General features: G+C 42.1%; 1 protein-coding gene across 2 annotated transcripts in view; it reads right to left on the reverse strand.

Annotated features, from left to right (window-relative positions):
• Nucleotides 1-22897, reverse strand: part of EEIG2 (EEIG family member 2) — a 60709-nt gene that overhangs the window by 14052 nt on the left and 23760 nt on the right. The window contains exons 3-6 of one of the 2 annotated variants that reach the window (XM_004620040.2): nucleotides 19823-19852; nucleotides 14053-14169; nucleotides 9833-9879; nucleotides 1532-1635 (exon numbers count right to left, since the gene is read on the reverse strand). In XM_004620040.2, the coding sequence (XP_004620097.1) occupies nucleotides 1532-1635; nucleotides 9833-9879; nucleotides 14053-14169; nucleotides 19823-19852 (298 nt within the window). The remainder of the gene's footprint in view (nucleotides 1-1531; nucleotides 1636-9832; nucleotides 9880-14052; nucleotides 14170-19822; nucleotides 19853-22897) is intronic. The other variant, XM_055139336.1, reaches the window with a different exon arrangement.

The following is a 22897-nucleotide window of genomic DNA, read 5'->3' on the forward strand; positions in this document are numbered from 1 at the left end:
TGACATGGCCCAAGGAGCATGAGTAGAGGGAACCCAACGATTTAAGGAGGTGGAGGTGAAGATGATGCGAAGGAAGTGAAAGTGAGGGCAGCAAAGAGATGGGAGAGCAGGAACAAAAAAGATTTAAGGAAGAGAAACTGGCCGAGGCAATGAGACCACAAGTGTGTTCACAGTAACAGTGGTGTTACTGGAGACGCCTGCAAGGAGGAATGCCAGCCTGACTGTGTTTAGGGTTAAGGGGGCAGCAAGTTCCTTCTAGAAATTTGGCTATGAAGTTGGGGCTGGGGATATGGTTTAGTGGCAAAGCATCTGCCTTGCTTATGCGAATCCCTGGGCACAATCCCTGGCAACACACACACACACACACACACACTCACACACTCACACACTCACACATACACTCCCACCTGTCCTCCACAAAAATTAAAAGTCTGAGGGGTAGAGGACTGGGGAAGAAGCACATAAGCCCACAAGCCCAGAGGAGGATGGAGGACTAGAGAGTTATTTTTGTCCCCATATGAGAAAGAATTCAGGTTAAATATTGAAAAGGAGAATGGTTAACAGGACCAAATAAGTCAGTGACCCCAAAGTAGGAACTTCTATGGTCCTCATTATCTAAAACAAAACTTAAAGGTTTGAAAAGGCTGTGCCTTTTATCTTTCAGAATGTTCATTGTGTTACTTCACCTGTGTGCGTGTTTTTCTGAGAAGGGAGGGGGCTCCCCAGTGGTGCTCAGGGGCCCTGAGGCCACTTCTTGTGGGACCTGGTCTGGCTGTGTGGGCCTGACAGATCCTGCTCAGGGCTGGCGTAGCTGCTGCTCAGGCCCAGTGGAGCTGGGAGCCACTGAGGGCTGCACACCGTGACGCAGAGGCTTACACCCAGGGCCTCACACATACAAGGCATGTGTCCCAGCCCTCTGCATTATTTTCCTGGTCCTTTTTGTTGTTGTTGTTGTTTTTGACCTTTGAAATAGCCCATTCTCTCCACTGACTAATTACCGCTTTCCCCCTTTAACTCCTGGGGCAGATTTCTGACGTTTCAGGACTTTGTCTGGAGAAGTGCCTCAGATGTGGCCTAGAACACAGCAGGGCAGCAGCTGGGAACCCAGTGCCACCAAGGTTCAGCCCAGATGAACCAAATCAAAAAACCATCTGCCATGCCAGCAGGTGGGAAGAACATGCACCGTGGGTATTGTGCTGGGCAACACTGAGTGGATTCAGGGAGGAAAAGCAGCACCTGAGTGAGCCGTGGCAGCAATGTCCCCCATGGCACTGGGAATGGAGGTTACAAAGGTGGGGTGTGTGTGTGGTAACCATTGGTGGCTCACCTTGGAGAGAGCATGCTGCTTCAGGGCCAGTGAGCCTGGGCTCAACCCACTGTTTAATTGTGTCCAATAAGACTGCCAACATCACCTCACCTCAAGTCCTTATGCCTCCGGAACTGGGTATCTGTGAAGAGCTTTCAGGGGATTTTTCAGGATATCAGGTAGATCGTGTTTTGGTAAGAAGAATAAGAAGCTCCACATGCATACCTCCAATTCCAAGATGGATTTTGAGTGTCTCTCCACCTTTTCTATCTTCCTCCAGCGATTCCGACTCCCCAGCGATTGGCAAGGACATGGATGTGGAGGGAGGCCTGTGGGTGAAGATTTCTAAGGATTAGAAGTCAGTAACTTGGGGCTGGAGCAATAGCACAGCGGGTAGGGCGTTTGCCTTGCACGCGGCCGACCCGGGTTCGATTTCCAGCATCCCACATGGTCCCCTGAGCACCGCCAAGGGTAATTCCTGAGTGCAGAGCCAGGAGCAACCCCTGTGCATCGCCGGGTGTGACCCAAAAAGCAAAAAAAAAAAAAAAAAAAAAAAAAAAGAAGTCAGTAACTTGATTTGTGGGTGAATCTGGATGTCTGAAACTCTGGTAATAGACTGGCTGGGCATTTGGTATGCAGCTGGAAATGCCATCTCCCTGACAGCAAAAGGCAACACAAACCAACAAACACCTTTTTTGATTTTGGAAGTTAAAACAGGTAAGAGAGAGAGGAGGCTTCCCGCAAACATCTTAAACCAGTGAGGTCTGAGTAAAATTCATGGGGGGTGGGGTGGGGGAGTCTTTGACACAAAATGTGAGACAGAAGGGGGCACTGGGCTCAGAGGAAGGAAAAAGCTCTATCCCCTACCTGCTGCATTATCTCTGCCCTCCCCTTTCACCACCACCCCCCTGCCCCCACACTCTTGAGGTGCTCTCTATCCACAATCCCTTCTCTGCCTCCACTAATTAGTTTGGTTTTTGGACCTTTTCCTGGGAAATTGCAAGGCTTTGACCTTAACTGCCCCGCCTCTACCCATGTTATTGTCCTTGTGGTTTTTCTGAAACACATATGTGAAAGTGTTACTTTACGATTTGAAGCAATTCAACAGCTTGTTGGAATAAAGCTCAAACTCTTTAAGGTGGCAACACAAGGCCCTCTGCCTTCCTGCCTAGAAATAAATCTATTCATTACCAAAGGCTGTATTTTAAAATCACATAAAACACCTGCTGGAAAAAAGCTGCATTCAACCATCTCTGAGAAAAGTGAACGTGTAAGAGGAACACACCAAGAATAGTCTTCATCCCTGCTATGGATTCATGTCTGCCTGCCTGCCTATGGTTTTCTGCACACCAGTTCTTTTTTTTTCCTCAGATGGCCTCATTACAATGTCCTTCACACTTTGGATCTGTTTTCTTTAGTTTTCTTGTTTTTGTTTTTGGGCCACACCTGGAGGTACTCAGGGCTTACTCCTGGCTCTACACTCAGGAACCATATGGGATGCTGGGGATGGAACCCGGGTCACTGCATGCAAGACAAGCACTCTACTTGGCTGTACAACAGCTTGGCCCCCAGAATCTGTTTTCTGATCGATCAGAACACCCAGCAAAGACTTTCCAGTGTTTCTGAGGTTTTGCACATCTTAAGCACCATGGTTAAAAACAAAAAAAGTAAAAAAACTGTTATTGGCATGGTTTTATGCACAAACATTCTAGCACCACACCCTCCGCCACTGTCGCAGTCCCATTTCCTGTGGTGAGATTCCTACAGGAAACCAGCCTCTGTTTCTATTTCTTTTGTGCACTCACTATTTCCTTTCCATGTTTCTTTAGATCTTGCATATAAGCAGATCACTCGGTATCAATCTCTTTCCCTCTAGCTAACTTCACTCAGCCATCCATGTAGTGGCAAACTGCACGATTTTATCTTTTCTACGGCCAGGTAATATCCCACTGTGTATATGTACCACCATTTCTTTATCCAGTCATCTATTCTTGGGCATTTGGCAATTTCCAAATTCTGGCCACTGTGAATAGTGTTGCAGTGAACAAAGGGATACAAAATTCTTTTCTGAGTAGAGTTTCCCTTGGGTTAGATGCGAGAAATGGCATGTCTGGGTCATATGGAAGTCCATTTTCTGCTTTTCTGAGGAGTGTTCATATTGTTTTCCAAAAGGGCTGGGTCCATCAACATTCACACCAGTACTGAATGAGGGTCCCCTTCCCCGACGTCCATTCTCTTCTCTCATCTCCTCCTTGCTCCACCCCTGCTGCCCTGCCTGACTCACAGCCTCCTAGAGCATCTTCAGAGACATCTTCCACGTCACATCCCTAGCCCTGTAGTCTCAAAAAGTATCTAAGAACCTTAATCCATGATGATTTCAGTTACAGGCACTAACCACCCTGAAAAAGGGGGGAAATTAGGCATCATGTAGAAACACGATCAACTGTCAGGGATCGAGAGCAAGGAAAAATGTAGAATCTAAAATCCTCCTGAGTCGTGGCAGCTCTCCTCACTCCCTCTGAACAACTTCACGCCGCTGTTTGCAGGATCACAGAGTCCCTACAGTGTGCCCATGTCTATTCTATTACCTCTTCGGCTCTGAAGACCTTTTCATATCCCTCATCAGAAACTGTGTAAAGAATTCAATATAGAACAAAAGAGATGGGGTTGTGATTTCACAGTCAAGTAAGAACTGCGTGAAAAACAACCTAAAGTGACACTAACATTTAGTAAATAGTACCTGCTCTACAACAATGCCAGACAATGGAAGCTGTTTTCTCCACTTAGAAACTTGCTATAGAGTCTCCTCTGCTCAGTAACTTCCTATTTGTCCTTCAAAATGAGCTCAGTATCACTCCCTCAGGGGGGGATTCTCCTGTTTCTCAATGGAAGAAGTTGGGGTCCCTGCTGTCTTCTTTCTTCTCTTTGTATTTTGGGCCATACCTGGTGATGTTCAGGGTTTACCCCTGGCTCAAAGCTCAGGAATTACTCCTGGCAATACTTGGAGGACTAATATGGGATGCTAGGGATTGAACCCAGGTCAACAGCATGCAAGGCAAGCACCCTACCACTCTACTATCTTTCTGGTCCCTGTTTTCTATGCCTCAATAATATTGCTGCTGTGTGTATACCATTCACATAAAAAGTGAATCCTTCAAAACAGAGGCTGGTTTAAGTTTGATAAATGTTGGTGTATGTGAGACAATGAACACACATTTACAAAATGAATGAGTGAATCCTAGGAGGGAGTTTGGACAAACCAGATGTTTACCCTCTGAGCCTCAATGTCCTCACTTAAAAATGTGGATAATCAGGAGCGGGGTGGGGGTGGATATAGTTCAAGTAGGAGAGCACATGGTCAGAGTGTGGCAGACACTGGGGTTTGATTCCCAGTACTACATGAGTCCTACGTACCACCAGGTGTGGCACTGGTGGTCTTTGGTGGCCCCCAAGCACTGCCAGCTGTGCCTCCTCTGAAAAATATAGGTAATAAATCACAGAGTTATTTTAAGAATTAAACTGGGATGCATTAATAGCTATTTTTCTTACTAGCTGACAAATGTAATTTCTTTCCTTCTAGAATATGAATGCTCCCAAGTCTGCCTTTGAAGACAGTTGCATCATCCACAAATCTGCAACCAAATTATCAAACGCTAGTATGGTACATAATTTTTCATTCAAAATACCCGTTTTCTTTGTCAGCATCAGTAATAGTTTCCCTCGAGTCAGTTTCACTGTCACAAAAGTTGGTGGATATTTGCTGATGTGTAGGGAATGACAAATGGAGTTTAGAGCAGGTGGTGGAGGCTGACTTACCAGCTGTTTTACTCAAAAACATTGGCAACACAGTATAAAATTTGTTTCAGAAAAATCATGCAATCTTTATCAATCTGCTTGTAAAATATCAAGATGAGAATTTAAATCTGAGAATGCTAAGAAACTGCCATAATCTTGTTAGTCAAAAAAATATTTATGAGAAATGTAGGCAGATAAAAGTAAGAAAACAGTGAATCTTTTCAGTAGTTATTTAATTTATACTGATACTGTGCAAGCAGATAAGACACTTCAACACTTCATTGCTCTGTTTCTTAAATTTCCTCACCTGTTTGGATTACACCAATATCCTTAAAAATGGTATGGTAAGAATATCCTGTAGGATTGGAGGTACTAGTACAAACCAGCATGTGAGAATGATCTGAACTCTGAATTGGTGTATAGGGCACTTACTGTTTTCAGTCCTTTTTTACTCTACATTTTTTCCCCTCCAACTTTTAAAGGATACCAAATTAACTTTCCTTTTCATTATTAAGTCTCTAGAATTGCTGCTAGACAATCTCTTACTCTGAGAGGTGTGTTTATATGCACTTATCTTTCCTGAGACCCTCACCTCCACTTGCCTTTCCTCACTTTAATAATCACCAGGTTTCCTATTTCACTGAGAAATCAGAAGCAAGTTAGAAGTAACTTCTTTTTGTTTTTTTGCTAATTTGAATGGAATTTATTTTGTCTCAACAACATTGTTTTGAAAAACAGAATTTGAGAATGCTCTACAATATACTATGATTAATTTTTTTTTAAAAAATGAGTGATTATGGCTCAGAGGCACATGAGAAAATATTCCACATCACTAATCATCAGGGAAATGCAGATCAAAACAACCATGAGATATCATCTCACACCACAGAGACTGGCCCACATGCCAAAAAACAAAAGCAACCGGTGTTGGCGTGGATGCGAGGAGAAAGGGACTCTTCTTCACTGCTGGTGGGAATGCCGACTGGTTCAGCCCTTTTGGAAAACAATATGGACGATTCTCAAAAAATTAGAAATTGAGCTTCCATTTGACCCAGCAATACCACTCCTGGGAATATATCCTGGAGAGGCAAAACGGTATAGTAGAGATGGCATATGTATGTCTATGTTCATTGCAGCACTGTTTACAATAGCCAGAATCTGGAAAAAACCAGAGTGCTCCAAAACAGATGACTGGTTAAAGAAACTCTGGCACATCTACACAATGGAATACTATGTAGCCATCAGAAAACACGAAGTCATGAAGTTTGCATATAAATGGATCAACATGGAAAGTATCATGTTGAGTGAAATGAGTCAGAAAGAAAGAGACAGACATAGAAAGATTGCACTCATACGTGGAATATAATATAATTGAGAAGAGCAAGTTTGCAGTGATGCAATTCCTGGCAGATATTTCTCTGGACTTAGTTACTGAAATACTAAAATACAGAAACCCAAAACCGTGAGGCCACTAGGTGCGGTCACTCGACCTCATACCTCTTCATTCTCAGCAATGGAAAACAAATTGTCAAATGCTTCCTTTTCAGCAGGTCTGACTTTAGGGGGAGACTCTCCAAACAATAATAGTGAGTTTTGTTGAAATACTGAATGCAATCAAAGTGAAAGTAAAGTGAAATTTATCAGTTACACAGGCAAGGGGGGGGCTAGGGGTGTGGGGGATGGGGTGGAGCTATACTGTGATTCTTGGTGGTGGAATATGTGCACTGGTAAAGGGATGGGTGTTCGAGCATTGTATAACGGAAGTAACTTCTTAAAACTCTCACTGCTCACGTATCTACGCCTGTAGCCTCAGACTCTGCCCTCATCTCTGACCCTTGAAGGACACTGTTGTAGAGGCTGTCCCTTTCCTCTAACACATTTCTCCCTCTCTACTGCAATGTTTAGATAGTCCATGAATACCCTATAATACAATCTACCTTAAAAAAATAAACACCCTCTTACGACTCTGTTTTTTTTTTTTTTTCAGCAAGTTTGTTCATAAGAATTGTGTATACTCCTTACCTCCAGTTCCATCCATCACCCCAGCTTCTCTTTAATAAGACTTTCAGGCTAGGGGCATTTTACCGAAGCACTTGTTGAAGCTACCAATCATCTCTGAACTGCAAGACCCAAAGGTCAATTCCCATTCTTCATCTGTGGTAGGCAAGTGCTCCTACACTGAGCTACATGCCTGTGCCTCCCTCCCCCAAATTCTACAGTGACAGATCCATCTGCTAACTTGACGTGCCTGGGTTGGGTGATCAAAAGGGATCTCAAACGTTAACTGTCCATCACTCAAACTTCCAACTTGTTCCTCTTACAACCTTTCATGTAAATAAATGGACTATTACTGCTATAACAGAAACACCGCAGTTCTACTTACTCAAGCTCCAAGTCATAGACCACTGAAACTAGCTTCCCAATTTCTGCCCTTGCCTCGTGCACTGCTCCCAGACTACTGATTCTCTATTCAACAGCTGTAAGTAGGAAAAATGAACAGGGGTTACTCCTGGTATATGCACCCAGGAATTACTCCTGGCAGTGCTTGGGGGACCATATGGGATGTTGGGAATTGAACCCGGGTCAACCGCATGCAAGGCAAACGCCCTACCTGCTGTGCTATTGCTTCAGCACCAAGTGAGCATCTTTTTAATCTCACTCCATTATTACAAGATGCCTGATCATCTGATCTATCTCCTGTTACCCCCTCTCATTCACTCGGTTCTAGATGTGCCCAACTCCTGGCAGTTGCTTGTGCATGCCAAGCATGCTCCTCTTTCCCTTTGTCCTGGTTCCCTCTCCCTCAATTGCTCTTTCCCCCAATACTGGCATGGCTCGTGTCCCACCTTCTTTTTTATTCTGCCAAATGTAGAAGCATATTTTATTTTATTTATTTTTAACGTGTCCCACCTTCTTTGGGTCTCTGTTCAAATATCATTTTTACAGATGCCTCTTACTGCCCCCTGTAGAATAGCAGCCCTTCTCCCTGCTGTGGCTCATTTAACCTGCTTCTTACCCTAACATGCATTGCTATCTTTAAAGCATACAACTGCCTGTTGGTTTGTTTCTCATGTCCAGCTTACTACACAAGTTCCAAGATACCAGGGGCCCTGTTTATTTATTTTCCCAGTGCTGTTTTTCTAGTATTTAGGATACAGCCTAGCACATAGGAAGGCACTTAGTAGGTATTACTTTGTGAAATGAAAAAAAAGTCCACTGAGGTTAAAGAAACAATATCTTATTTTAGGATCAGGAATGTGGCTCAGGGGTTAAGAGTGCACGATCTGACTATTTGGCCCTGGATTTGGTTCCTGGCACAGCAAAATTATTTTGGTTTTTGTTTTGTTTTGTTTTTTTGGGTCACACCTGTTGGTGTGATGATCACAACATACGCCTAGCTCTGCGCTCAGGGTTTACTCCTGGCAGTGCTTGCGGGCCATAAGCAATGCTGGGGATCAAACCTGGGAGAGCTGTGTCCAATGCAAGTACCCTATCTGCTGTATTATCATTCTGACTCCCCAAATTATTTTTAGTGTATATAATTTCACCCAGAAACTGGTAATAACAAAAGATCAACAGTTTCAGTAATATAGTTTGTTTTCTGGGCCACACCCGACTGTGCTTAGGGCTTACTCCTGGCTTTGTGCTCAGGGATCACTCCTGATGATCCTGATGGACTTGGGGGATCATACATGATGCCGAGAACCAAACATGGTTCAGCAATATGCAATGAAAGTGCCTTACCCAATGTTCTATGGCTCTAGCACCAACAAGTGAAGTAATTTATTACTCTTAACCTAAATTCTTATCTATTGGCCTCACCACACTTTTAAGTCCTGATCTGTGTACTGAGGCCGATCCACAGAAACTTCTTGGCAGTTTGGGGAAAATTTATTGTAGCCATAACATGATCCAGGTGCATAAGTTAGCCGCAGTTACTTTTACTCACACTTGACTTGGGCCTGTGGACCAGTAGTTGGAAACCACTGCCTTTAAATTACTTCAGTTGTTGGTGCTAGAGCCATAGAACATTGGGTAAGGCACTTTCTTTGCATGTTGATGAACCATGTTTAGTTCTCAGCATCATGTATGATCCCCCAAGTCCATCAGGATCATCAGGAGTGATCCCTGAGCGCAAATCCAAAACCGTGCAGCCACTATTGCGGCCACTTGACCTCATATCTCTTCATTCTCAGCAATGGAAAACAAATTATCAAATGCTTCCTTTTCAGCAGGTCCGACTTTGGGGGGAGAAACTCCAAACAAAAATAGTGAGTTTTTTGTTGAAATATTGAATGTAATCAAAGTAAAGTGAAAGTAAAGTGAAATTTATCAGCTACACAGGCAGGGTGGGGGGCTGGGGAGGTGGGGGTAGGGGGAGGTACACTGTGATTCTTGGTGGTGGAATATGTGCACTGGTGAAGAGATGGTGTTCAAGCATTGTATAACTGAGACTTAAGCCTGAAAGCTTTGTAAATTTCCACATGGTGATTCAATAAAAAAATAAATAAAAATTTAAAAAATATTTTAAAAATAAAAAATAAAATAAATAAAAATATAAATATAAATAACTAAAGAAAAAGTAATTTCTAGGTGGGGTGAGGTCAGCCTCTTAGATAAAACCACCTATAGTATTAGCCTCTAAGACCACATAAGACATGAATGCAAATATTTAAATAAGTCACTTTTGTACTTTTAGATAAATGACACATTTATCAGGTATCAACTTACGTTTTAAAACATGGGTCGCCAGACATCAGCTGCATACTGATCAAAACCTAAATGTAAGAAAAAGAAATACCTTGATTACAGAAGAGCTCAGTGGAGAAGCTACAGTTTGAAATCTCTGCATTCTTATTGCAGCATCTTGTCCAGTTTTTTTATCTTTATAAAATATATTAAAAATGACTGATAGGGGCCGGAGCGATAGCACAGCGGGTAGGGCGTTTGCCTTGCACGCGGCCGACCCGGGTTCGATCCCCGGCATCCCATATAGTCCCCTGAGCACCGCCAGGAGTAATTCCTGAGTGCAGAGCCAGGAGTAACCCCTGAGCATCGCTGGGTGTGACCCAAAAAAGCAAAAACAAAAAAAAAAATGACTGATAAGGGGCAGAGAGATAGTACAGGGGTTCAGGTACATACTTGGCATGCAACTCATCCAGGTTTGAGTCACAGCTCATGGTAATCATGATTTGAGAACTATGTGCCAAGAATTTATTATTCTATTTCATTGAAATTAAAACAACTTCTATGAGTGGTAGATAATTTCATTCTGAGCTCAGGAGACTCATGTTTCAAAATCGGGTAGATAGTGAAGGGAGAGGAAAGATCCGAAACCACTGGTATGTTGCTTAAAGATAAAGATACTTTCTGAGAAGTCAATTTTGTCTTGCAAATGCAGCAGATCGCAACTACACAAAAGCAGACAGACCAATATTTCTCAACTGGGGGCCACAGCCCCTACCTCAGGCCCTCAGGATATTTCATGGGGGCCTCTGGTGAAACTGTGTAAGTGGGGTGACAACAGCGTGAGACTACGTGTGTAGTTTCAGCCACCCATCTGAAGAAATTTCCTGCCAGTCTGTGAAAAAGTCACTGCTGCTTAACTGCCTGTAGCTTTCAATCAGTGGCCAGAGTTCTGGATCTGGTCTGCAGATGTAAAAAGCCTGAAAACCACTGGGATAGTCTATGCAGACCACTCTTGTGCATGTCATTCATTGTTGATTGAAATACCAGTGAGTGATGCAAAACTATACCACAATTTATGGTCTCAGTGAAGACTATGACAGATACACATAACATACATAACATGACCATTTACCTATATACCTGCATCAAATAGCTCATATGTATTTTTCCTTACAAAGCCGTATTTGGCAGAGTTTGGTGGCCTCTGGGGGTGACACCCAGCTGTGCTGGGGGCATGCCATGCTGGGGACCAAACTCGGGTCCTGCATATGCCAGGTCCATGCTCTACCACTAGAACTACTCCCAGGCCTGACAGGAATTCTTAAGACAATTTCCTTTCATTTGTATCTCCTCACACAATGCTTCTTTTCCATTCTTTTTTTTTTAATGCTAAACTCATCAAATGTGTAGCAGTTTCTATCTACTGGGCTGGTTTCCTTACCACCTTTTCTTTCTTTCATGCAACTCTACAATCTGGCTTCCAACAGCACTACAGAAGAGTAGCCGAAGGGAAGGAAACAGAGAAGACAGTACAAAGAACAGACTCTGTATGCAGATGGTGAGGCCACCTCAAAAACACTGGCAAAATGAGTAAGAGAAAGTTGTGACGCTGGGCCCATGTTTGTTCAGTTGGAGAGGAAAGGCAACTCTCACGTGTTCACAGAATCAAGGAAGGGAGAGTGTAAATAAGAGCTGATCGGCATGACCTATAAGATGGGAAGCTTTATAGGTCAAAGTGGGAGAGAGAGTGTGGGTAACTAAGTGGGAAGCCTGAGATGACCCCAAGGAATAGAGGGGTCAGAAATTGAAGTTATTTCTACTGTTAATGAAAACACTGTCAGAGAAAGATTTTTGTTTTATATATAACATCAGAAAAAACAAAAAACAAAAAACAAACCCAAGAATGTCAGGGCTTGTCAGGACTGGTATAAACATGAACACAGGCTGGATCGATAATATGGTTGCCTTGCACATGGCCAACCTGGGTTCTATCCCTGCCATTCCAAATGGTCCCCAGAACATTGCCCAGGGTAATCCCTGAGTACAGAGTCAGGAGTAACCCCGAAGATTGCCAGATGTGGGACCCCCCCGCCCTTTCCCACCAAAAAATAGAAGAATGAAAAGTGCAGACTGTTTTGCTGAATCTAATGCTTAGGCCAAACTCAACCTGAACATGGAAAAGACGATAACTGGAGACACATAAATCAATTTCTCAGCTGAACTTCAGCTTTGGTGTCTTAGTCGCCTCCTCTCTTGAACCCTTTCTACCTTACAACCATAAAACCAACTTGCAAACTGAATTTTATACATCAAGGTATTTTTTTAAAAAGAAATATTAAATATATGCATGAATATATTTGGGAATATAGAATAGCTGCTACGTCAACTTTATAAAAAAGTTATAACAAGTACCATTAGTTTCTGCTACGTAATAATGAATCAATATTTAGATATATTTGGAAAAGAGCTTTGTGATTAGTTTAAATCCTGCCTGTACCATAGTTATGTGAAATGTACCTAAACTCATTTGGCCTATCACCTGCTTTTTGGAAAAACAAAAAGTCACTCTGCTTCCCTGGGGGTGAATTTATTTAACTGCGCCCCAGGCTACTAAGCCCCCCATATTGTTCCAGCACCTCTGGTGAGGTGGTATCACCCACTCTGGAAAACACTGAAATTTTTCCATTGTGATGAAAACTTTCAAATATGTAATTTGGTATTATTAACTATATTTACTACTATACATAATATTTCCATGACCTGTTCATTTTGTTTGATTTTGGGCCACACCTAGGTCAGTGTTCAGCGCTTACTCATGACTCTGCTCAGGGAATCACTCCTGTCAGGGCTTAGGGGACCGTACGGTATGCCAGGGATTGAACTTCAGTTAGCTGTGTGCAAGGCAGATGCTTTACCCACTGTACTATTTTTTAAAAATATTTTTTTGCTTTTTGGGTCACACCCGGTGATGCACAGTGGTTACTCCTGGCTCTGCACTCAGGAATTACTCCTGGGGACCATATGGGATGCTGGGAATCAAACCTGGGTCGGCCGCGTGCAAGGCAAACGCCCTACCTGCTGTGCTATTGCTCCAGCCCCTACCCACTGTACTATTTCCTCCTCACCCCAACACTATTTATTTCAAAGATGCTAAATTTGTGCAAGGATGAACTGGTATAAAAAACATTTCATGCATTCTCTTTCGAATGAAATACGTTACTGAAAACAAAATGTGGAAATGTAGAATAATTTTTTTTCAATTGAATCACCATGAGACTCAGTTACAAAGTTGTTCATGATTGAGTTTCTGTCATACAATTTTCCAACACCTATCTCTTTGCCAGTGTGTTTCCTAGCACCAATGTCACATTTCTCTTCGTTCCTCCCCCCACCCCAGCCAGCCTTTATGGCAGACACTTTTCTTCTTTTTCCCTACTTTTTTCCTTTTAGGCACTGTGGTTTGCGATACTGTTACGAAGGGTTATCATGCATATCACATTTCCTCCTTTCAGCATGCAGTTCTTGTCTAAAAATAGGGTAATTCTTTGTCCCCCTTAACTAGATTTTTTTTTCCCCTTTCACTTAACATTATGGAGTAACCTAACTAAAATGTTAAGTTAACATTATGGAGTAACCTAACTAAAATGGAACGCTTACCCAGTGAGATTTTCTGGATGAGACATTTTACAAATATTTCCTCACCTGGCCTCATGGAGTACTCCCCCCAGCTCTGGGAAGTGTATGTACATTCTATGTGGTCACTACAACACACTCCTGGGGGTATTCAGAAAGCACACAGACACCTGTCACTTCTCTGGTTCTGAGAGAAACTTTTCTTCCTTTTTCAACGAATCGCAGTGAGACACAGTTACAAAGTTCTTCATGATTGGGTCATACCAAGTTTCAGCACCCGTCCCTTCACCAAAGTACTGTCTTCTATGTGTCCCTCACAACTGCTCTGGAAACTGCCTGCAGGGGACCCAGATACATTTCCAGGTGTTCACTGTCCTTTTGCTGTGGAGGTTGTGCCTTTCCCCTGAATTTTCACACCAGCGGAGACAAAAGCCTAAGGATGAGGAAGGAAAACCCAGGTTACTGTGATCTGGATCTTTTTTTGTCCTCCAGGAGGTAAGCAGTTCGGTGATGTAGTTAGCCTATGATTTCTGGACTGAATCCCATCTTGCCCTTGACTGTATTCCCCTATATTTATTTCAAGGCTGAGAAACTCAGCTGGTGATAGGCAAACCTTGAAATGTGCTTACTTCAAGAATGGAATTATCCTGTCTTGTATTTTTGGTATCATAGCCTTCCAGTAAACAGCGACGAGTGGTATTTCTTGATCCAGCAAACTCAGCCAGATTTAGATCTGCAAAGCCCAGCTATGAAGAGAAAGAGAATTATATTAATAGAATATCTGTCATTATTCTCCTTAAAATAAACATCCAACCCTCGCTCTGGTCTTCTCACACTTCAGTCATCTCTAATTTTTCAGCCCTTCATACCTATTCTATTATTTGCTTCATGTGGTTTTTAAATTGCATCACTTCTTTTAAAAATTTATTATTACATTCTTGGTCCTTCCAGGAATCGAGCCTAGGACCTCACACATGTGAAGTATGTTCTTTACCTACAGAAGAGCTAGATCCCTGATTGCAGTTCTACTCTCGTGTTCAATGATTCCATCTTTGAAACCAGAGATTCTAAGGCTAAATATGTATCATGCTGTACACAATGAAATGCTTCCTTTCCTTACACATAGCTGATACTGGTTCCATCCCCCACACCACAGGGGCCCCGAGAGTGACCCAATGCACACAGCTGCAAATGCACCCCCCAGGAACACCGAGTGTGGCTAAAAAGACACAACAAAAATGAAAACCCTAAACTCCTTTTATACATGTTTGAATATGTTACAGTAAAAATGATGCACATTAGATGGCCAAACCATTGCCACTAGCGGTGGTACTCAAAACCGCAGGGAAATACCAGCTGACCCACCATGAGACCACCTGCACCCACATGTCAATGTGGAAGAAATATGGGAGAAAATCTAGCTTGCTTGTGTACTGATAGGAATGATCCAACAGAAGGGGAAGTTCAGAATGCAGAGAGAGGGGGAAAAGTCCTGAAGAAGTGGGACTGAGGTAAGGAGAATGGTTTGGCCTCAGGTCCGAATGCAGCTGGTGGAACAGTGGGTGTGGGGTTTGGATAAGAGTGCTGAGGGGGAAGAGGCTGGCACTAAGAGCTTGTGGGAGTTAAGTGCTCTTTTGGTTGCTTTTATTTTCTGAGTGAACAGAAAGCAAGGTGGCAGCCAGCTGGAAAGCAGGGGAGTGGTTTCAAAGAGAAAGGATACCACAGGAGCTGAAATGTGTGCTAATGAAGGATCAAAGAGCCATTCTGGTCTCCACATGCTCAGACCATTCAGGTTTTGGCTGGCCTGCTGGACCGCTATGAGAGAGGCAGTGAGGTCAGAGTAACCAAATGAAAATTATGGAGCCATTACCTGGGGCTCGTATGTTCTTGACTTAATTGCACTTGGGAATTGGGGCCTTCTAACATTGACTATATATATGTGTGTGTGTGTGTGTATATACATATATATACACATATATAATTCAGTGTTTTTGTGTCAGTCTAAAAGTTAAAATGTTTCAGACAGCAATTAGAATAATTTTTAATGCATTCATATGTGAACCACTGTGCATTTTTAAAACCTTAGAGTAGGTAACTTAAAATAATAGCAAGGTTTGAAATGTATAGTACTTCTTATTGTCTCTTCAGGGAGATGTGGCTAATTAATTGTTAATTAAAGACTACATATACTTAGTTCTGTTGCATAGACTTTCTTTAAAAAATAATGACATAATTGGATTAATTGTACCACTTGTAAGGGAGAAATAAGGTCGGGCAACATAAAAGAAAAGCATTTTTTGATGGCTGCAGAAAATGGGCACCCAATTGGGTAATAATGAAGGGGAGGAACAAGTTTGAGCTGTACTTCTGGGTAGCCAGAGAGAGAGCTGGTATGGATACAGCTTTGGGAAATCAAGGAAGTAGATTTGAAAAGGTGAGATTCAGCTCCGGGATAATATGCAAGGCAAACTTATAAGTGGTGAGGGGCTTGCTTAAGTATTCCTCTAAATGTGCCTTTCTAGACCATTCGAAAATTCTCCTCTCCTCCTCACTCTTCTCTCCTGGAGCTCTTTCTTTCCTCACCTGCTTGATTTTTCTTCTTAGCAGTTATCACTGTATGACATGTATACACATTTATTTTAATTTCAATTTTGCTTTTGGGCCACACCCAACTGTGTGCAGGGCTTATTTCTGGTTTTGTGCTCAGGGATCACTCCTGGTGGGCTTAGGGGACCATACGGAGAGCTGGAAATCATGTAGGCAAGCGCTTACCTGCTGTACCATCTGTCTCCATTCCCCCCCAACCCCCACTATACATTTCTTATTTGTTTTATTGACTGTCTCTCTTCCAAACCATCCATTTTAATGTAAGTCACAAAATGCAAGTGTTTTTGTTTGCTGTATTCACTGGTGTATATCCACACTTGAAATAATTCTAGAAAAAATACCAAGTACAAGTAGGAAGTTAATAAAACATTTGCTGCATAGACAAGACGGGACTCGAGGCGGGTATGTGCATGGCCCTGGGTTCAATACCTGGCACCACATGATCCCTTGAGCACCTTCATTTTTTGCCTGGGTGACCTCAAGCATGGCCAAGAATGGCTTCTACAAGTGACAAAAATGTATGTATGTCTTTTAAAAATAATAATAAAAAAAAAGTCCACTGGCCTTTCCATGGTTGGAATGCTGATACTGGAGTGTCACTAAACATCATGTAACCATCTGATCAGTCCCCTTTCAGAAAGCATCCTGATTAAGGGAGAAAGGCAAAACCTGGATGGTCTGATTCACATGCAGTACTTAAAGAAACAAAGCAAGAACAGATGATGTCCAACAAAAACAAGATCTACAACTCTGACAACAGAACTCTGGCTACCAATCTAAGAGGGGTGGGACAGCAAGAAGGGGGCAAGGGACCAAGGAATATTAGCACTTTGGTGGAGAGTGTAGGACAGGATCACTATATGCCTAATGCATAGACATCTTCATTATTATAAATTCTCCTACGCAATTCAAAAAGAAGAGAATTATGGTTTGCAATATAGGTACTGAGAGGTTCATGTATGTCCCTTTATCTACTTCTAGCATTCAGTTCTTGTCCAGAGTGATCATTTCTGATTATCATTGTCCTACTATATGAGTGAGAGAGAGAAAGAAGCAAAGTGTGTGTCATAGAGGCTGGAGTGGGGTAGGGCAGTTGTGGGGGGTGGTAGGAAGGAAATTGGGGACACTGGTGATGGGAAATGAACACTGGTGAAGGATAGGTATTGGAATATTGTATGACTGAAACCCAATCATGAACAACCTTGTAACTGTATCTCACATTGGTTAAATTAAAAAAAAAACTAACAAAATTTAAAAAGAATAAGGTAAATGAAAGAAAAGAGTTGGAAAGAAAGCATATCCAATGATAGGGTATATAACAATGTGATATTTTAGGCTAAAGGACACTAATGGCCAAGGTCCGCATTTCTTAAGTACCTTCTAATGTACCAGATTCTGTTCTCAGCACTGCAGAACAGTAATGAACAGGAGAGGTGAGACTATCTTATATTTTTGTGAGTTACCAGAGAGTAACTCACACTAACTGTTTGGCCACACTAACTGTTCTTGAAAATGACATTCAGACAGAACACTAGCTTTTTTATTTCCCCCTCTGTGGCTGATGCTATATCATTTGGTAAAAATTTCTGAGCATCTTGTTAGACCTTGAAAATTTTACTCTGGGACACTAAGTTATCTTCTATTCTCAAGAAATGCCTAGTTTACAATGAAAACCTAGAAAACAAATTTCTTAGGAAAAGTATGGTAGAGTAAGTAGAGCAAGAAAGAGGGAAAGGTTTCAGTGGGGAGGGATAACTAAGCTGTCTTTAATGATACAGGAGTTGGCAGGACAAAAAGAATTTTGCATTTGCATGGCAAGGAAAACATCAAGTCACAAGGGAGAGAAGCTAAAATAGCACAGCCCTTCAGGCAGTGTAAGAAAGCAAAAGGACTGAGCAGAATGGAGGGAGGGATGGGGGTTAGGGGGGAGAACACCTTAACTGCTGGAGGAAATGAAATAGAGAAGAACTTGCAAACCTAGATATGGTATATTAAACACTTACTTTTACTTTATAGGCAACAGCACTAAAGCTGGGGCAACTATATAGTCAAATCTGAATTTTAGAACCATCACTCTGGCCATAAGATGGATGTACAAGCAGGAGATATATCTCAAACAGGAAATAATGAAGGCAAAACCTAAGGATTGGTCTTGGGACTGGAGAGAAGGGAGGGGCTCAAAAGCCTTTTAGAAGGAGGAAATGGGGCAGGGATGTGGTAGAGGTGGGGGGGGGGCGGTGCTCTGCCCATCAGAGCAGGCCCTGCTGCATGAACACCTACTATTCTATGTCCTGCTATTCCCTGCTGGTAGAACCTTAAACCTTGATTCAAGGGTCCACTCTTCCATTCAAGAAAGGAAACCCAACCTTTAATTCATTGTTAAACTGTACTTAGTCTAACCATGGGCTCCATTCCTATTGCTCATAGCTGGTTCAGGAATTCAAAAAAAGATACAGGAAACCCTCAGAGGGCCATCTAGAAAGGGGGCATCTAGAAAGTTTTCTCACTCAAAAAATCTCCTAGATGACAACACAAAAGATCAATGAACCAAGAGCTGGTTCACAGAATGGGTAAGCCAGAATGACATACCCTTAGATAGGGAGGGAGGGAGGTTAAGAGGGAAGGAGGGAGAGAGAGAGGAGAGGCGAAAGGGGGGAGAAAGGAATGGGGGAGAGAGAGGGAGAAGGGAGTGGAGGAGAGAGAAAGGGGAAGAGTGAGAGTGAGAATGTTAATAAATAGGATCGAAAATGGAAGGGGAGAATTTACAGATATACAGAAGTACAAAAATGAATGAGAAATGACCGTGAACAACTTCATGCCACAAACAGATGCAGCAGGCACATTTAGAAGTTTACACTTTCTCAGATGGCACCAAGGGAAACAAAAATCCTGAACAGGCCAATACAAGGAAGAAACTCACTATAAGCAAAAGCCCTGGTCCATTTGATTTTACTAGTGAGTTTTACTAAAACTCCCAAGATAACCCATTAACATTTTCTTCTCAAGACCTTCCAAAAGGAAAAAAAGGAAATTCTTCCAAGAATTTTTTATGAGGTCAACATTATACTGATAATAAAAGTAGAGACATTATCCCCCGTCTCCCCACCTCCCCAAAAGAAGAAAAACTACAAATTGATATCCCTGGTGAATACTGATGCAAAGACCCTCCAAAAAGTCTATGTGAATTCAGTTTTATTTGTCGGTGGGTGGTGAAGCTGCTTTTAGGGTCACACTGCATGTATTCAGCTCAGGTCTTACTATTGACTCTGCACCTAGGGATCTCTTCTGTCTGGTGTCGGGGACTGGATATGGTGCTGGGAATCAAACCCAAATCAGGCATGTCAGGGCAAGCACTTTTATCCATTGTATTAGCTGTCTGCCCTAAGTGAACCAAATTTAACATTAAAAGGATCAAAACCACATGGAATCTATTCCAGGACGCACAGGAATGGTTCAATATTTACAAATCAACTAATGTGGTTCATAATACATGAACAAAAGATGAAACTCCTGTGATTGTATTAATAGCTATATAGCAGGGAAGGTAAAATTTTAAAATAACATCTCATAATCAGTATTTAGAAAAGCCATTGATAGATTTTTTGTTGCTGAATCCAACTACTCAATTTTCTTTTTTAAAAAAATTTTATTGAATCAACTATTCAATTTTCAAGTGGCTTTAACAACAGCCAAACTGAAACAGCAGTGAGAAAAAGCAAACTAATTTTAAGCTTATCCAGTGTAAGGAGTGATGTTAAAAATTTCAAAACCAGTTAAAGAATATCTACTTACCTTGGCATAAGCTTTTCCACCTTTTAATTCCTGCCAAAGACAGAAAACACTATATGACTGAGGATTGAAAATGAAAATATGTCAGATAATTCTGAAGTAAATATTCACATGCTGGCAAATATCATAGCCAGTAAAATTCTGATGACTGTGAATCTAACTACTTTAATGTCCCACAGAACTTTTATTTAAAATAAAATTAAAAGTAATGTGTGAGAAGACTGGCTAATATTTATTTTCTAAGAAAAAAATCTGTCAAAAAAAGAAAGGTTATTTCATTTCCCAAGTGAAGCACACTGTTACACTATATTAATATTTCAGTACTTTAAACTCTGACCCTAAGAACATCACTATTATAAATTTTTATGGCATTGTTAAGGAGACCATATATATTGACACAGATATAAATTTCACCCTTTTACTCAATGCCATACTACACAAAATGTTTTAAGTCTTATCTTTCCCCCACTTATAGTAGGAATTATCCCATGTCAGTATAATAGAAACCCTTTTAATTTCATGTGATGAAGACTGGCAGAAGTGGAAAATATAATAAAAAATTAAAATTTAACATTTTAGCTAAAATGCATAACTGTACATTAATTTAATAATTTCCTTGAATTCTGGATATCTCACAGATGGGAGAATTATGTGAGCAATAGTCAGAAAATGCCCAGCAGACAATATACTCTATGTGTTTGCTATTATAAATGGTGCCAAATCCCTCTCTTTCCACCCACTTTTTAAAATGTGTTTGCTGAACAGTGCAAAAACCAGATACATAAAGCACAATCTGCCTTTCCCATCTTTAAAGTAGTGAACATCAGTGAATTAAGGAACAATCTGTGGAAAACCCTATTACTCTTTAAACTCTGCTGCCTCTGGGAGCCCCTGGTGAGCTCACAATTTTCCTTCTTTGTTATGTCATTGTTAATTTGATTGTTGTTCAACATCTTCATTGAACAAACAAATGGAACTCTTCTCCAGCTGATCATTTCTCTTCTAGCTAATGATTTCTTCCTCCCCTAACACTTGCAGTCCTCAGAGCACGGAGCTAAACTTGCCATATCCCCCGCTCTGGTCAAACTACTCGTATTGGGCTTCTGTTCTCACTCACTCTGCAATGGCTCTTATGATTACCAAAGATCTCCATTTCAATTTCTTTTTAATATAGGGACCATGATTAAGAATAGTACTAATACTGAAATTTCAGGAATATGGTTATCACTACACCACATCCACCATCAGGATGCCAGTGTTGCTCCACCACTTTCTCTCAGTCCCTCACCCTCCTTCCATGTAGCAAACTCAGTCCCATACAGACTTTCAGGGTCTGTTATCATGGGCTATTGTTTATTCCCTTTCTCTATCTTTTTATATGCTACATATGACCAAATTTCAGCTCCAGTTTAAGTGAAATTAAAGGCTCTATCTTTATCGGAATCTCTCACCAGCATTGGACAGACTTGGTTTATGGTGGCCCTAACACTGCGGGTCATATCACCGTGAGATCAGCACCATGAGGGTATACCGGAAGTGGCCTCCTGCAAACAGCCCCACCCCAGTACAATCCTTAGGTAGATGAAAGATTTCAATTATCATTTGAATGAAACCTAAACACCAAACTATGACCTAACGGGTCCTAACTGGTTCAGTGTCTCCAACCACATCACCAAAACTTTCCACATTCCACAGAGCACTGTCATTTAAATGTGCTAAACCTTGCTGCTTCCCCTAAAAGGAACTCATATATTTGAAAATCTGTTTTTAGGGGCTGGAGCGATAGTACAGCAGGTAGGGCATTTGCTTTGCACTCGGACGACCCGGGTTGATTCCCAGCATCCCATATGGTCCCCTGAGCACCGCCAGGGGTAGTTCCTGAGTGCAGAGCCAGGAGTAACCCCTGTGCATCGCCGGGTGTGACCCAAAAAGCAAAAAAAAAAAAAATCTTTTTTCATCTGTTTTAGAAGATTCCCAGCCACATTCTCTCTCTTCTTCTTCGAGGTTTCAATTACATCCATGCTAGCTTTTAAAACTATTCCCTGCTTCCCATGATCTTTTCTGTGATTCAGTCTTGGTATTTTGGGTGCTCTAGGGCGATTCTTGGCCAACCGAAGAAAGAGCTCCAGGATGCAGTGCTGCTCGGGCCCTGCAGTGCTGAGGATCACCTGTGCCACCCCAATGGTGCTCAAGGCCCTCCAGGGCTACCCAGTGATGCTCTAGGGACCACAGGGTGCCGGGGATTAAATGGGAGTCAAGCTGTATGCAAGGCACGTGCCTTAATCTCTGTACCATCTCCCTGACTCCTTTTATTTTATCATATTGTCCCGTTTAGCCAAGTTCTCTTCAGTTGTGGTAAACCTATTACTAAATCCATCAACTGAGACCTATTCTTATCTATTTTTAAACTTCAGCTATTGTAATTTAAAGTTCTGGAACTCAATTTCTTCCTTTAGGAAAAAAATAGATTCCAGTTCTCTAATGAGATTCCTCACATGTTCACTTATTTCAATTATTCTGAAAGTTTGCAGAGGGTCTCTTGCCCCACACCTGGCTGTCTTCCCCGGGGCCCCTAGGAGGAGATGGGCTCCAGCTTCCCTCCCCACCCCAAGCAGAGCTCCCAGCGGCTGAAGACCACTGGAACCTAGCTGCAGCCATGCTGGAGGCTCCTCTCTACACGTTCGGACAGGCCTCATGCATGAAGGTACCGGCAGAGGAACCCAGGTGTGTGTAATCCCATAAATGGCCAACATCCAGAGAGACTTAAAAGCAAGCTCTCAGAAGCGATATCTTTAGCCTTCTTCTCCCTCTGGGAGAAACTGGCAATCTTCTGAGAGTTTCCAGCTTTGCAAGCTCCCCATGGTGTATTCATATGCAAAATCCAGTAACAAGCTGGATCTCATTCCCTTGACCCTGAAGAGCCCCCAGTGCAACATCGTTAGGAGGGTCAAGTCCAAATAGACTTCTAAGATCTCAGGGAAAGGACGAAATGAGATGTTACTGAGCCTGCCCGAGAAATCGGTGATTAACGGGATATTGTGATTGTGATTGGTTGTGATTCTGAGTTTATCTTGGATC

The sequence above is a fragment of the Sorex araneus genome, chromosome 5, assembly GCF_027595985.1.
Source record: "Sorex araneus isolate mSorAra2 chromosome 5, mSorAra2.pri, whole genome shotgun sequence".
Classification (NCBI taxonomy): Eukaryota; Metazoa; Chordata; class Mammalia; order Eulipotyphla; family Soricidae; genus Sorex; species Sorex araneus.